The 16,488-nt window shown below is 36.5% G+C and overlaps 1 protein-coding gene across 5 annotated transcripts in view; it reads left to right on the top strand.

The window, feature by feature from the left end:
* Positions 1-16,488, top strand: part of BIRC6 (baculoviral IAP repeat containing 6) — a 186,006-nt gene that overhangs the window by 15,017 nt on the left and 154,501 nt on the right. For all 5 annotated transcript variants that reach the window (XM_049830566.1, XM_049830564.1, XM_049830565.1 and 2 more), the window contains exons 2-10: positions 1,063-1,244; positions 4,063-4,200; positions 4,615-4,808; positions 6,717-6,828; positions 8,145-8,227; positions 9,415-9,637; positions 9,735-9,895; positions 11,800-11,858; positions 13,218-14,612. In XM_049830566.1, coding sequence (XP_049686523.1) covers positions 1,063-1,244; positions 4,063-4,200; positions 4,615-4,808; positions 6,717-6,828; positions 8,145-8,227; positions 9,415-9,637; positions 9,735-9,895; positions 11,800-11,858; positions 13,218-14,612 — 2,547 coding nt within the window. The remainder of the gene's footprint in view (positions 1-1,062; positions 1,245-4,062; positions 4,201-4,614; positions 4,809-6,716; positions 6,829-8,144; positions 8,228-9,414; positions 9,638-9,734; positions 9,896-11,799; positions 11,859-13,217; positions 14,613-16,488) is intronic.

Raw genomic sequence — 16,488 nt, 5'->3', positions numbered from 1 at the left:
GGAGAAGTTGTAATTTCCATTTAACTATATCAAATTGTGAAGAGGACGAAATTATGTAGCTGTCTTTATCTGTATTCTTTATCTGTATGCTAGCTACCTAAATGGTGATTTTTAATTGTACATAATAAAAAGAGCATCCACTGTCTGAGGAAAGAGGAGAACAGGGACAGGACTTGATTAATGCAAAATTTAATGAAACTCCTGTTACCGTGCAACAAGAAGAGATCTATGTTGACGATCCAGTAATTTCTGCTTTGCCCTTTGGATGATGTGTCCATATACTTATAACATACGTACAGTCTGCTTCTGTAGCAGCAGCAGCAGCTTACACTTTCTGTGAATTAAAGCAATTTGCCTTCTACACAGATAGTATATTACATGGGTTTAGTTTTATAATCCATCCAGTCTTAGACACGTAATAATGTCGAGTAACATTAAATGTTTCTGGGATAATTTCCATTGCTGCAGGCTTTCCTTATTTATCTGGTGACAGTCTTCGTCCACTCCCACCAAACTTCTCTAACCTGTTACTGACATCACTGCAGTGCTGAGCAGACATAAGCTACCTTAGTGTCTCAAGGAACACATGTAGCATTGGCACATGTTATATGCTGTACTTAGTTTTCAGAAGGTTGAGTGTTGTTTTGCTTGATGAAATGGTGTTAATCAGCCTTAATGGTAGTTTAGCAATTTTGACTTTCATGCTGATATGTACAATTTAATTCTTATTATTGATTGTCAGCTAACATCAAATACATCAGGCATCTACACTAGGCTTGAAAACACTAGTTTAGGCCTCCTGGTAGGGGGAAGACTTGAATGATGGCTTCTACTATAGGAATAAAATGGCTGTAGTTCTTGATGGGATGTATAGATTTCGGTTGTTTGTTTTTTAATGTAGGAAATATAAAAGTCTGCTGAAAGTTGTAGTAGCTAAAATGATCATTTCAAGAAGTAAAAGATTTTGCTGAAGTGTTACATTACTTTTGGGAACAGATATTAAAGGTCTTTTATAAAAGCTGTTTTCTAATTGGATCTTCCTTTTTGTCTTCCCCTTCATAGCTAAACCAGGTGGACGGGTGAAATGTCAGTATATTTCTGCTGTGGATAAAGTGATCTTTGTGGACGATTATGCAGTAGGATGTAGGAAAGATCTCAATGGCATCTTACTGTTAGACACAGCTCTGCAAACGCCTGTTTCAAAACAAGATGATGTGGTTCAGCTTGAATTGCCGGTTACGGAGGTAAGGGGGGGGTGGGGGTGGAGAGAGTATGTAAACAACTGTCAGAAATACTGAAACAAGGTGTTTGACCCTGAGTTTCTAGTATGATATTAACGACATGTAATGGAAAAGTTTCTTAGTTACTAGCTGTCATAGGGCAATAGCTTTTTGCAGTTATCTATATCTCAAGCAAACAAGAGCTTGCCTCATCAAGAGCACATTATTTCAAATGAAGGAACTTTTTAGTGACCAGAAGAAAGGACTCATTTACAGAGCTTTGTCAGTGCTTATGTATGGAATCTATATGCACTTCTAGAATTTAGTCTGGGCTGCTAGGCATTCTTGAATTTTTTTGTTTGGGCTTTCAGGGAAAAAAAGACAACTGAAATCAACTAATATGGTGTTGCTACATATGAAGAATTAGTGCTGGAATCTAACTTTTCTAGCTGGGTTAGCTCGCCTAACGAAGGGCTTTTCCCTGCCGACCTGGCTTCCCTTTTATGTTTGGACTATTGCAGCTGTAACAGGATTCCTCCTGGCTTGAGACAATATAACCAAACATTTAGTATCACTTTAAGGGAATCTAATGTATACATCTTTGCTTAAAGTGTAATGCTTAGGATCTTGTTGCATTGGTTTATCTTTAGCTAGCATAGCATTTATTAGGTGAGGTATCATGTACATTCTTATTTTTAAATATTGCCTAACACAAGATAGCTAACAATTGGCTCTATTTTAAGGCACTTGGTGGTGAGGAAAGTAGCTTTCACCTTTGTAGTGGTCATGAAGTAAGAGACCTGGGAAGTAAATCTGTACAGCAGTTTTGATTACAAGGGAGATTAGTTCTTTGGGAAAAGCATAAAGCATCTGCCAATGGTAATATTTAGAATAGTGCTTACAGTCAAAAAACCCCAAACTGGACTACTAGATCCAGATTCTGAATCCTTAAAGCACTCTGAGAAAAGAGCACTTCCCACTCATCTCTGTGGGACATAAATTTATACTGACTGATGCATCACCAACAAAAACTTATCCTGAGGATTGATTTAAAATATTCATGTGCTGTTGGAGTATTGAATAATAGGTGCTTGTTATGAATGAAGAATGTGTGTTATATGTGAGGTTTTTAACTACTTGAGTAGGAGTAAGAGCAATAAAATGTTGCTTCATAGAAGTCTCTGAAGAGAGCTTTCCAGGTTCCTCAGGCTTGCTGCCACTGGCATCATTTTTACACCCTTTGTGGGTAACTACAAAATCTTGGTATGTGTGGCTGAGTGTGAAGAGACCGACAGAGGTCATAATTTCCTTTCATAAGTTTTGCTGTCTCTGGTTTGCAGTCTCACATGGTTCAATACAACCTATAAGTTTGTGAAGAGTTTACAGACCCTTTCAAGGTTAAAATAGAGCACTTCTCTGTAAAGGTCCCTCCTGTAGAAAAAAAAATTGGAAAATATAGTTCAGTAGGAACAGATTTGGGGAATTCATGGCCAAGTCAGTGAGGTGGGAGCAAAAACATTAGCAGTCTTCAGTTCTTTTAATTTTAAAGAGGAGGTACTCAGACCTCAGAAAATTTTAGTAAATTTTAAGCAAATATCTTAGAAATGCATCAGTCCACCTCTTTCATCATAGGAAGGTCAAGAACCTTTATCCAAGCAAGAGCCTTGATGTTTTGTTATTTTCTAGAAGTTTTCTACAAATTTTTGCACTTAATTTAAGTAGTCTTTTTATATGATTGATCTACTGGCAATACAATGCATCTTCATGCATTTCTAATAGGCAGCATTGACAAGTTGTGATGCAGCTTCTATGCTGTTTTTACTTCCTTGATTTATGAACTTCCATAATCTATTGTTGTTCTTCTGTCACCTGCAAGAGAGTTGGGAAGTGTGAGATGCCACAAGAATTGTAATTGTCTTTTTATTGAAATCTGAGAAACAGATACAACCTTAGGTAGGGGACTGATTTGCCTCATTTCTGTCTGTCTTCCTCTGAACTTCCCAAGGTCGTAACAAAGTAGCCATGTGGCCCATTCTGTTTGGAGCAGTTTGTGGCTCTTTAAAGGACTGGCTGGCCCTTGCACTTGGGAAATATTTCCCTGTGTTTGTAACTTGAACAACACCACCTAACAACAGATAGAGAATTCTCTGTCCTTTGCACATAAAGCATACCTTTAAATCTTACCGGTCGACATGAAGTTAGCAGGCAGAGGGACAAGCTAGAAACAGATAGGACTTGGAAGAAAAAAAGTCTATAAATGGATGTTTATAGTGTTCTTTTCTAGATGCATTATTTCTGAGTTTTAAGAATTTCTAGATTCTAAACTAGCCTGGTTTTTTTCTGCCTCATTTTTCAGCTTCATTGTACTAGCACTGTAAGTAATTTATCTCTAGTTTTGTTGCAACGCTGTTTTCCTCATTTTTTAAGATACAAAGCTACTCAGGAAAATGTCAAGACTTTGTTCTTGGTCTTGCTTTTTGTCCCTAAAGCTGAATGAAGCCTTTTGAAGGGAAAGCTTTGGGTAATAGATGTCTCCTTTTTACTTGGCTTTGATATATGTACAGTTTTAAATGTTTATATGACTGACTTGTTTAACATTGCCCTTGAGGAAACTTGTAGTAATTACTGTCACAATTGCTGAAGTTTATCCATTGATTGGCCTACAAAGTAAAATTTGGAACTGCTTACTCAACTCTGGGTCTTTTATGGGAATTTTGCTGATATGATATATGATAAAATAGGATATGACAAATTACTTTTCCTGGAGTAATGAAACAGGTGTAATTCTTGTCTGTAGCTCTTTAACGTGGATGACAACTTTTCTTGCACATCTGCATTTTAGGCTCAGCAGCTGTTATCTGCTTGCATAGAAAAAGTAGATGTTTCTAGCACAGAGGGATATGACTTATTCATCACACAACTGAAGGATGGTTTAAAAAATACCTCACACGAAACAGCAGCAAATCATAAAGTTGCAAAGGTAAGAATTTGTATTGTCTAACATGGATTCCCAAGTCTAATTTGCTTGGCAGCAGTTATTGAAGCATACAAAATGCTTGACTTAGAGTGGTGGTTTTTGTTTGAAGAGGATGGAATATATTATGTGTTCCTTAATTCTTCTGTGTGAAGTTTCACTTATTAAGAGAACAAACAAGGTTAGTTTCTTGCTGATAAATCCAACTAATAAACCCCACTGAGCTTAAAATCTGAAGTTACTGACTTTCCTTGCATTATGTTCATGTTGCTTTTCTGTGTCTATTCTTGTATTATTTTTTGAAATCAAGAGAGGGTGCAAGATGTGCATTTGTTTCTGCTTTTGACACTTTTGTGATCTATTTGTTGTTTAGATGTTAAAATTTTAAAATATAAACTAGGCACTTTTTTCTTAATTTAGTGGGCAACGGTTACGTTCCACCTTCCTCATCATGTTTTGAAGTCTGTCGCCAGTGCCATTGTAAATGAACTCAAGAAGATAAATCAAAATATTGCTGCCTTACCTGTAGCATCCTCTGTGATGGATAGATTATCTTACCTCTTACCCAGCGCGCGACCAGAACTTGGTGTGGGACCTGGTCGATCTGTGGACAGGTATATTAAGACAAAATAAGTGATGAAGTTGACCCCTTAGTTATATCAGAATAAGCTTTTAGATGACTTTAATTTGCCAAAGGAATTAGTCCTATTCTATACTTTCTTGGTCTTATACATACTGTTAATTAAACTGTTTAATGCACTATGTGCAGTACATATTACTAAACTTAGAGAAACCTTTATGGGTGCCACAAGACTGTTTTTTTTGGATTCCGACTTTAATGCCAGGCAAATTGAATTCACTTTGCTCTTAATCCCAACATATACCTTCAGAAAGGTAACAATTGCAGCCTTAAATATAGGTCCCTAGGTGGTATTGTAACACATTAATATGATATGTTCACCTAGGCTTTACTCTTCATCATGTTTGCTTATGGGTTTTACCTGAACAGTCAGGTGTGTATGACTAGTTACTTAAGTTACTGGCTTTACTCAAACTATACTGAAACCTTACTGAGACTGCAGTGTTGAGATGTTCAGAAACTGCATAGCTCTAAGAGCATATGTATGCCTCTTCGGAATGCAAAGAGAGCACTCATTTGTCTACCAAAGTTAAAGTATACATACTCTGCTGCATCATGAAATCAATTCCTTTTCCTTCATACAAGAAAGAGTTAATGCCCATATTTTGTGTTTTAGGAGTTTAGGAAGTTGTTACGTTTGCAGAATGTATGCTGCTTCTGAACTCTCTAGTCATCTGCTATGTGTTTGGGATCAGAAAATTTTACCTGAGACTGTTGCTTCATCTCTTTCTGATCCAACCAATAATGTGTACACACGCGAGTAGCCCATTATTTTAGCCTTCATAAGCCCAGACTAGTTAGAATACTGGTAAATCTAAGTCTATAAATTCATTCCTTCTTGAAAGTTTCTATACAAATATCATTTTGCAAGCATATTATCATTTCTTGCAGCTCTAATGAAATTGATTTTGTCTCTTATTTCACCTGCCCAAGCCTCCAGGTCTATCTGTACCTCGCCATATTGTATTTTTGATTAGAGCTGTCCGAGATCTGTCTCTCAAGATTGTATAATGTCAAGTTAAGACAGCCCCTATATGGGTGTTGCAAGAATGTTTGCTTCCTTGGTAGGAAATGTTTAATATATGTTTTCTCTTTATAAGACAGCAAAAATCTCCTGAAACTCAGGGGCAGAAACAAGTGACGCACTTTTCTGTTTAGTAGCACTAGTTCTTGGGGTGATACTGGAGAAGAAAATTCTGTCAAGAAAAAAGAAAAGCTGATAGTTGTTTCTTATGTGCTATTTCAGATAAGGGACATGCACTGAATAAAGCTGGAAAAGAGAGGAGCTTCTTTTCTCTGTAGCTATTGAGTTGCAGAGGAGTTCATATTTTGTGACCTAGTAGCTTATAATTTTTAAGTATTATAGTATGCAGTGAGGGATGAATGTTGGGGGGTTTGTACCACATATTCAGTTATGCCTAAAATACTGCTTTGGAGTATTTTTAAATATGCATATTCATATCTGTTCAACTAATAAAGCCAATTTTTTGCAGTAGTCATGTTCAAAAAAATAATTCTCTAGCAGTTCTATTGGGCTAGATTCTGCATCTTCCTTAAATGCAGAGTGGTTTTGGATATCTGATGCTTTTCTGCAGTTAGACCAAATAGGCTACCTGGAAGCTTATTTTATTACTCTTGCTTTTAAGGCCTGTAGGTTGTTGTATTGCTTTTGGTCTTTTGCTGAGGATGTACTTCAGGCACCCAAGTGAGAGAACTTTGTAACTTTTCTGTAATTGTTAATGATGGTTATCTGTAACTTATACTTAAAACTATCTGTGGTATTTCTAATGGTTACTAAAGCATTGAAAATATCTCATGAATAGTTTACTTTTTTTATTCTAAGTGGCAGTTTTGATTAATGTAGAATTTTTCACCTTTGTAGGTCTTTGATGTATAGTGAAGCTAACAGACGGGAGACATTCACTTCATGGCCTCATGTGGGTTATAGGTGGGCACAGCCAGATCCTATGGCTCAAGCTGGGTTCTATCACCAGGTAAAAGGTTTACTTGTTCTTAGTATTTGTCCACTAGTTGAAGGTTTGGGGAGCAGGGGAAAAAAGTTTCATTATGTTTTTTGAATCATTGAAGGAATCCATTTAAAAAACTAAACTAAAACAAAAAAGTTTGTCATTCAGCTCTTTTCTTTCTTTTTTTTTTTTAAATTTTATGGTTTTTCCATGCCTTGAGGTTGCTTCTTTTTTTTGTACAGATCACAGAAAATACTGTTCTGAACTTCAGCATATAAAACACTTTTAAGTATCAAATTGATCCGAGTTAAACAGCAATAATAAAGATCAAGTTGGTTGTTACATAGAGTCTCTCTTTGTCCTTGTTAGATTGTTGAGTAAATATCCTTACTTTTTATATTATAAGTAAAGCAAAAGAAGCAATAAGCTTGACATTGATGTCTCTAACTATACTTTTCTTTAGTGGGACTTAAACTGTATTGTAACAAACAATGGTCCTAGATCACATTACTAAATTATTAAGCTTAGTGACTAAATACAACCTCAACATTTTATTCCCCTACTTTTGCTTATTTCCATTTTTCATTCTTTGAAATGATTTCTACCATAAAAAAATGATTTATGGTATGGATTTAGATAATGATGGCTAGGCAGTGCATGTCGTTTGACATCAATATTGTCCGTCTCATGTCACCTGCAAAGCCTGGCAGGTTCAAGTGAGTAAAGCTTTTGGAGGACTTAAGCTTGTTCAGGAGGAGAAATGCAGAGAATTCATATGTTAGAATTACATCTGCATATTCCCAAACATATCTTGGTGACTTGAAATGTGGTCATGAAAATGCAAAATTTTAAGAGAATGGAAATTTCCATTCTTTTTCCTCTGTCACTTCAGCTAGTAGTAAGTGTTCTTTGCAGAGGAGTGATATAGAATGCTTTATATTCCAGCAGACATAATTATATTCCTTCAGGCATAGTAAGAAATAGTTGTTTAACCTGTTTTTCCAAGCATGTACAGTTATTCTGCTGAGGTTCTAAATTTTTTGAACTTCATGAATGTTTTTTCTTTGGAAAAAGTCTTAGCAGAGATGCTGAGTTCTGTTCTGCGTCTATATGGTTTTTATCCAGTGACTTGCATAGGTGTTGGTTCTGAATCTCTTCTATAGTAATGTGGTGCATCCTTTTTTTTCAAATGTGAAATACTTCCACTTTATAGTATGTAATTTGTTGCCTTTTATACATTTGATGTGGTGCTTTGCTATGCCACTAGAAGCGGGAGAGGACTCGATCACCTAGTTAAAGTAGTGCATAGCTATATAAATTTCAAGTGTTTCTTATTTTTATAGCCTGCTTCATCAGGAGATGACAGAGCCATGTGCTTTACCTGTAGTGTGTGTTTGGTATGCTGGGAGCCTACAGATGAACCTTGGTAAGTGTAATGATGTTTGGAGTAGACTTAATTTTGTGCTAAAGAGGTTAGAAATCTTTGGAGGACAAAGATCAACATTATCTTGATGGGATTTCTGGTGAGTTTAGGGAGTGTCACTGACAAGAATGGATTTCCAGAATGATTCCATGGGACAAACCACAAAATAATTCCCTGTACTATGTCAAATTTCTGTATAATACTAAACCCAAGAAATTGTAGTCAGTTTTGTTTCTTAATTCTGATTTGCTATTTCATTGCAAATTGTTCCATGGCAAAGATGACAGCCAACATTTATTTGCAGGGATCTAAACTCAGTCTTCTGTATGATTGTGACCAGAACACATCTTTTTCTAAGTTCTTAAACTGCAATGGCCATGCAGTGCATATTTGTGTTTTTTTGTGAAGTTGCGAGATCCATTACTAGTTTCCTGGGTCAGCTAAAATTGTGCATAGTGACAGAAATGCAGGACCTTATATTGATTTTAAAAGAGTTCTTAATGTAATTTTTGTCTTGATTATTTGGTAACTTGTAATGTTATTAGAGCACATCAGATTCCTGGCTTGCTGGAAACTATACTTTGTAACATTATTTTCATAGTCCTTGTCTTCTCCTTTCCCTTGTTAGGTTCCAGACATTTTATAGTAGTGTAATTGCTCTTTGCCATGTCTCTGCCTTAGGTTTATATTGAAATTAGAAGGTTTTTTTCTTGGTCAATGTGTCATTCAGGACTCTCCAATTTTTATTTTTATAAGTGTGGGTGTAGAACTAAAGACAGGACATTGCTTCATCTTAAGGTTATTTATAATAATATATCTCATAACAGTGGAATCGTAATGTGCATTCTGTACAATTTAATCCGTACTTTTCTTCATGAGGACATGATGAGCTACTGCCTATAGGAGAATTATTTTTTTTAAATGGAGTAATTATATTAAGAGCACTGTGTAGATTCCTCCATTTGAATATGAATCTCCATTAAGTGATCAAAGGCTTTAATGCAGTCTGCTATTGAGAAACAGCAGGGAAGGCTGTGTTAGTAACTTCAGAACTCTCTTGCATGACTGACTGCAATGCAGTTCAAACAGTTCAGTTCCAGCTTTACTTCAAGGGCTGAGTTTGTATATGCTGTGTATGTTTTTCACAGTAAGAAATCAATGTTTCCTATGTTTGTTTTTAATATGAAAAGGTCTGAACATGAGAGACATTCCCCAAACTGCCCATTTGTCAAGGGTGAGCACACTCAGAATGTACCTCTTTCAGTCACACTGGCAACAAGTCCAGCACAATTTCCCTGCACAGATGGCACTGACAGAATAGCCTGCTTTGGATCTGGAAGTTGCCCTCATTTTCTAGCTGCTGCAACAAAACGAGGGAAGATCTGCATATGGGATGTTTCCAAACTTATGAAGGTATACAATATAAAAAATGAGTTTTTATTAACTAATTATTGATTAAGCCTATCTCGATTTAAATCAAAGGTATGTTCTGTTTTTTGTTATTTCTCAGGTCCACTTAAAATTTGAGATCAATGCATATGATCCAGCTATTGTGCAGCAACTTGTGTTATCAGGAGAACAGAGCTCAGGGGTTGACTCAAGGAGACCAACATTAGCATGGCTAGAAGATTCATCTAGTTGCTCAGATATACCAAAATTAGAAGGAGACAGGTATGTTGATCTATGAAATTAGAAATATGAAATGCTGCTGTGTAACTGGTAAATGCTGTTTAGTTAAGTCATGCTTTGTGAAACATAAGATTGGTAAGTTTTTTTTTCACAGAGATAATTTTTTTAATTAGTGTGTATCTGTACACAATTCAACACTTAAAAACCAATAATCTAGATTTCTATCTTTAAAGCCAGTTCCATTTTATTCCTGCTGTTTCAGTTTTTATACTCCACTAACAGAGAGATACCAGATCTCTTTGCTGCCCTGATGTCCCAGAGGCAGAGAAAAAAGAGAAAGGGATATAAGTTTTGGAACAGCTTTTCATTTTAGTTATGGATTATGCATTTCAGGTTTTGAAAGTAAAGGCTATTTGTGGACTTCTGGAACATGCTTTTCTCTGATTGCTTCTCCATAATTTCTGGTTATGTCATTCTGAAAATAAATGACGTGGATGTGCTAGGAATTGCTTTCATTTTGTACCTTTAATACATGCATACAGACTCTAAATAATCAGACAGTCCTGTCACAAGCTTTTAGATAAGCTAGAGGGTATGCCAGTGCTTAGAAAGTGTCGTGTGAGAAAAAGCAGTATTCTTTCATTTATGCTTCTTACAGTCTATACTGAAAACTCCTTTTTCATATTACCAAAACTCAAACAAAAGAGTGAATAATTGTTGGGAAACTTAGGACAAAAGGTGTTCAGGGAGTCTTGCTAGTTTTCTGATTGTTTATTCTTAAACTTCAGCATCATGGAAAGTAACAGCACTGCTACATGCACAGGAAAGTAAATCTTTGGTTTTAAGTTTGGTGTGATTCCTGTAGTACTGCATAGCAAATATGAAGCTTGCCCTCCTGAAGAGGGTATGTAGAAACATGGGCAACATCAGTGTGGGGCCTAACAACGGCTGGGGCCTAGACTTGTACTGTAGTTTAGGGCTGTAAACTCCTTGGGAGTCAAAGAAGTAAGCCAATTTTAAGAGCTGGTTAAAGGGTAATACAATCATACCGCTCAGAACTAAGCATCTTTCACTTAATCTCTATGACATTTACTATCACTTTCCCACTCAAGGGGAGGCTGGATGAGAATTGAAGTATTGAATTGTCACTGTCTTGTTATGAAGTGAAGGTTGATCAGGTTTGAGCCAAAAAAGATCTATTTCTTGGGCATGAGGAGGAAGCATCCAGTTTGTTGAAATTTGGGGATCCCTCTTGGTACTGTGAGTAGTTACACCTGAGGCTGCAAAGGCATTACTACTGTTCTTCTGTGTAAAGAGCCTGTAATAGGAAATTCTTTCTTCTATTGGAAAAGTGAGATGTGTAAAATCTTCCTGTATTCTTAGAACTACTGAAGGGCCTATTTCTCTTGAAGAGGTATCTTGAACAGAATCTGCTTTTATGAAAAAGAAAAAAAAAAAAAAGATTAATCTGTTAGTATTTTTAAAAAGCAACACATTGTTCATACACCCTTTCTGTACTAGCTACAGAATTGCTTTGGTAGAATTAAAGACCAGTCTGGCAGCTCCACCTTTCAGAGACTATTTTGAGGAACTTTGAAGAAGGTGCCATCAGTTCTTAGAGGTTTTGATTGTTTGGTTTTGTTTTTCTTGGAAAGATTCCTGAGAACAGGCTTTCATTTTAATTCCAGTTATGTCTGGATTGTTGGGAATACAATAATAGAATGAGGCAAATGGAAAGCTGGTCTACTGGTTTGATGACAGAGGGAAAAGAATCTTTATATTGTTAGTGTCAGTGACCAACTCATTAATGAATGTACGGTGCTGACCAAAAGAAGTGCCAGGTTATAATACACTTGTAATTTTTACTAAATTTTTAAAAAAATTTAATTAAAAATAAGAATGCAGCTACAGTGTACATGGTGTCACTCATACTTTTTTTTTCTCAGTGATGACCTACTGGAGGATTCAGATAGTGAAGAGCATTCCAGATCGGAATCTGTGACAGGTACGTTATGTCTGATCCATGTAATAGTTTAAAGGTCGGGAGGGAAATAGTTCTTCCCAGGCTTTTGAAAAAGCCCTGTCAAAACCAATGATATTATATTCACTGTATTAGAAAAAAAGAAAAAAGATTGACCTTGAAAGCAATGCTAATATTAAGTCACTGTTTGTATGGTAGAGAGATTACATACAGGAAAAAAGAAAAACCCTACTTTGTTGGTTAATAAATGTCTTATTTGACAGCAAGCATTGCTTATCTTTGGTGTCAATAAAACACAAAAACCAAGTTAAAAGAATTTACTTAGAACGGGAACAAGTTACAGCTCTACAAAACCCTTTAAATTCAGGGGATTGTCGGAGAGAGTTCCTGTATCTTTTTTGTTTCCCTGTGGGTATGCACTTTGATACAGTATTTCTCTTCCTGAATAAAGATTTCATATGGAAGCAGAACAGTGCTACACATGGTGTTCTTGTGTTATTTTCTTAGAGGTTGAATCAGAAATTTTGGTGGGAGGGAGGATTACATGCTTATTTTCCATAATCCAGTTTACATCTTTGAGTAAGGATTAGCAAGTGCGGAAAAAAAGAACGTGCATGTGCATACACACAAGGAAATAGACGTGAGATGTAAAAAGGATTTTTTTTCAACAAAAGTATTGGCAAAGGTGGTGCTCTGTCATTTATGCTTAAGTCACCTCTTAATCTGGGTTTATACAGTGTCCTTTATAATCTTTTAAATCTATACATTACTTAGTTGAACTCTTCTGATTAATTGTTATTCCTGTTTAATTTGATCAGGCTATCTCTCAAGTTTTTACTGGGTTTTGTTTTATAATAGCTTGGAGTTCTTTCTGCTAGGTGGTCTGCTACATGGTGGGAAGTGTCAAGTTTTAGTGTAAAATGACATGTTTTTCAACTAAAATTGGAGAATGAATCTGCAGAACTGTAGATTTTTGATGGTACTGGATTGTCTAGGAAGGAAGGAGAATAATAGGTGGCAGAACATGAATTGAGTTGATTACATTAGTTGGATTTCAGTATGGTTGTCTAGCCTAAGTAGAATAATAGGTAGAAAGATAATGCTGTTTACTGGGAGACTTGTTACAAAGGCTAATGTCCTGTTCTCTTTACTTTCACTCTTGTTGATAAAATTAGGAGAACCATTAGTTTATGTGGAAGGAATGTTTCTGGGCCTCTTCTGTTGTTTCTTGACTATGAAATCTTGAACATATGGAATGTTTTAACATTCTGAAACTGTAGAGCAGTGACTTTTTGTTGCTTAATTACAAGGATAAGTCCGTAATATATGCAATATGATTCCTTTTTTTGAACATATATTATGTTAAACATTTTTGTTTTAAAGGGCATACATCACAAAAAGAAACTATGGAAGTCAGCCTTGATATAACAGCTCTCAGCATTCTTCAGCAACCTGAAAAACTTCAGTGGGAAATTGTTGCAAATGTTCTGGAAGACACAGTTAAGGATCTAGAAGAACTTGGGGCAAATCCCTGTTTGGCCAACTGTAAGAGTGAAAAGATGAAGGAAAAACATCTAGAACAACACAACATTCCCTTTCCTTGTTTATTAGCTGGAGGTCTATTAATGTACAAATCACCTGCTACCTCTCCTGTTAGCAGTAACTCTCAGAGGTCGCTGGATGGCTTAAGTAGGACTCGAGGTGAGAGTGTCTCGGAACAGGGATCAACTGACAATGAATCCTGCACTAATTCAGAACTGAATTCCCCTCTGGTAAGGAGGACTTTACCTGTATTGCTGCTATACAGCATTAAGGAGTCTGATGAAAAAGCAGGAAAACTCTTTTCACAGATGAACAATATTATGAGTAAAAGCATACATGATGATGGTTTCACAGTTCCACAGATCATTGAAATGGAGCTGGACAGTCAGGAACAGTTGCTGTTACAGGATCCACCTGTGACTTACATTCAGCAGTTTGCAGATGCTGCAGCCAACCTAACTTCTCCAGACTCGGACAAGTGGAGCTCTATGGTTCCCAAGCCTGGGACTTTGGTTCAGTGCCTGCGTCTGCCAAAGTTTGCAGAGGAGGAGAACCTGTGTGTAGATTCAATCACTCCTTGTGCAGATGGAGTTCATTTGTTAGTAGGACTGCGGACTTGTCCTGTCGAATCTCTGAGTGCAATAAATCAAGTAGAGGCCTTGAATAATTTAAATAAATTAAACTCGGCACTATGTAATAGAAGGAAGGGGGAGCTAGAATCCAGTCTTGCTGTAGTGAATGGCACGACTATTGATGTAATCCAACATGAGTCACCAGCAGATGTACCAACTCCTTTAATAATTCAACCTGAACAGAGAAGTGTTAGTGGTGGATACCTAGTACTTTATAAGATGAATTATGCCACTAGAATAGTTACTCTAGAGGAGGAACCAGTAAAAATCCAGCATATCAAAGACCCCCAAGACACAATTACCTCAATGATTTTGCTCCCACCAGATATATTGGATAATCGAGACGATGACTGTGAGGAGCCTGTAGAGGAAATACAATTAACTTCTAAAAGTGGCAGTGGGAGAGAGAGAAGATCTGAGATCTCTACTCTTGGGCACCTGGTAATAACCACTCAGGGAGGATATGTAAAAATACTAGATCTTTCGAACTTTGAAATTCTGGCCAAAGTGGAGCCACCTAAAAAAGAGGGCACTGAGGAACCAGATATGTTTGTCTCTGTGATATACTGTTCGGGCACAGACAGATTATGTGCATGCACCAAAGGTAAGACTTTTCTTTAAAAATTTTTTTTTAATGCTTGATTTGACTGTATTTGGATAATATTATAGAATGTTAGAATCTAAGTTTCAAAACAGTAATAGGCAAATTCCATTGAATTTATGTACAGTTTAATTCTGTTCTAGGGACCATGGACTCTAGTTAATTCCTCGTCTTAAATATAGATATTAATCTCTTAAGAAATTTGTTCTTGTAGAGGCACAGATTTTCTTAAATCTAAAACAAATTCAAGTAATTCTTGTATGTAATTATTTCTGTGCTAGAGATCCACATTTCGGAAGAATGTCTCCTGTCCGTAACTGGCCATATTCAAGAGGGTAGAGAAGATAATGCTTTTACACCTTATTAGAGTGGTCAGTTTTATCTTCTTTCAGATAGGGCTGATGGTTCTGCTTCAGCCTTTTGCAATTGGTATTACACTTTCTTGAGCATGAGAACCAGACGATCCATGCAGGATTCTTAAATCTTTTTCAAAATGAACACAAGATATTTTGGGCGAAGGAGGCAGGTAGGAGGGGAGTGTAACTCAAGTCCAGGCAACTGCTACTTCACAGAAGTGCCTAGACCACCAGACACCTCCTCTGTTCCTTGCGTTACATTGGGGCAGTAGAAACAGCTCTGGCTGTCATCCAGCTGAGTTCCTCCATGCACCAATGTCTCAGTTCTCCTGCACTTGAATGCAGCTCTGGTGGAAACGCTTAGCCTCTCAGAGGGGCTAAGCTGTTGGGATGGTTCACACATTTCAGATGAACTTCCACCAATATCATGTTGAACTTTTATCTCTACTAGAAGAATTTAAATTGACACATTTGCTTCTTTCATGGTGGTGTCATGTTGATCACACAGTCCTCCTGTAAGGGGTTATTAAACTCATACCAGATTTACCACTTTATTTCCAACAGATGAAGTCAAGCTTATTGTAAAAATCTCCTGTCTGTTAAGGGCCCTGTGCTTATCACTTACCCACCAAGAGTTTTAGCAGTGGAGATCTTAGATTTGCTTTTTTAGTATGGGTGAAAACTTCACATTAGCCAGTAGTATTTATGTTTGCAGATTCCCAATGGAAACATTCATAGTTACTAAATTTTTCCGTTTTGGTAACTGGTTTTGAAGAAATGTCTGTTAAACTGTTTTTAGATTTATTTAATAATGCGTGGTTTTTCCTAGTTAAAATGGAGCTCTAACTGAAAGGTTAATTGCCTTTGAAAACTGTTAGTATATCATATCCATGTCATAATGTTTTTACCTACACTTTGCTGATCAAACTGCAATCTCATTTAAAAAAAACCAAACCTTGCTAAGGTTTCTTCTACAGAATTGTACTACTATTCATTTCTTTTTTACATCAAATCTATTCTGTCTTGTGTTTTAAGATTAATGATAAAAGTTAAAGGGCTTATTGTTACTGTGCATGGTACTTTCCCATCCAGTGTTAGTGTGTATGGTAATTATATTCTTGTAGCACTGGGTATTATCTAAACATGTTTTGGGACTTTTGAGTGTAAGATATGCAGGTCTGCTGAATTGGGAGCATTTATTCTGTGTGTGTAGGAGTATTTGTCTCTTCTGCCTAGATAACCACCACCTCCTTTACTGACTGGAGAATACTTCCTCTTCCTCATAATAGACAAGCACATCATTCTGCTTTTTCGTTAAATATCTCTGTATTTTTTCTCTCTGAGAGTGTTATACTATCAATCGAGTAATTTACAAATAGCTTTGCTGTGACTTCTTTTGTTCTTGCTGCCTTTAAGGTGACTGGGGTTTTGGTTTTTTCTTCTGCAGTCCTATATGTGACAGGTATCCCTCTGCCCTCAAGTTTCCTCTTTTGAATATAGTACTTTGCTACCTCTTCAGGTTT

Source organism: Accipiter gentilis, chromosome 28 (genome assembly GCF_929443795.1).
Source record: "Accipiter gentilis chromosome 28, bAccGen1.1, whole genome shotgun sequence".
NCBI classification, from domain to species: Eukaryota; Metazoa; Chordata; class Aves; order Accipitriformes; family Accipitridae; genus Astur; species Astur gentilis.
The sequence above is the reverse complement of the archived record's forward strand: the minus strand, read 5'-3'. Positions and strand labels throughout refer to the sequence as shown.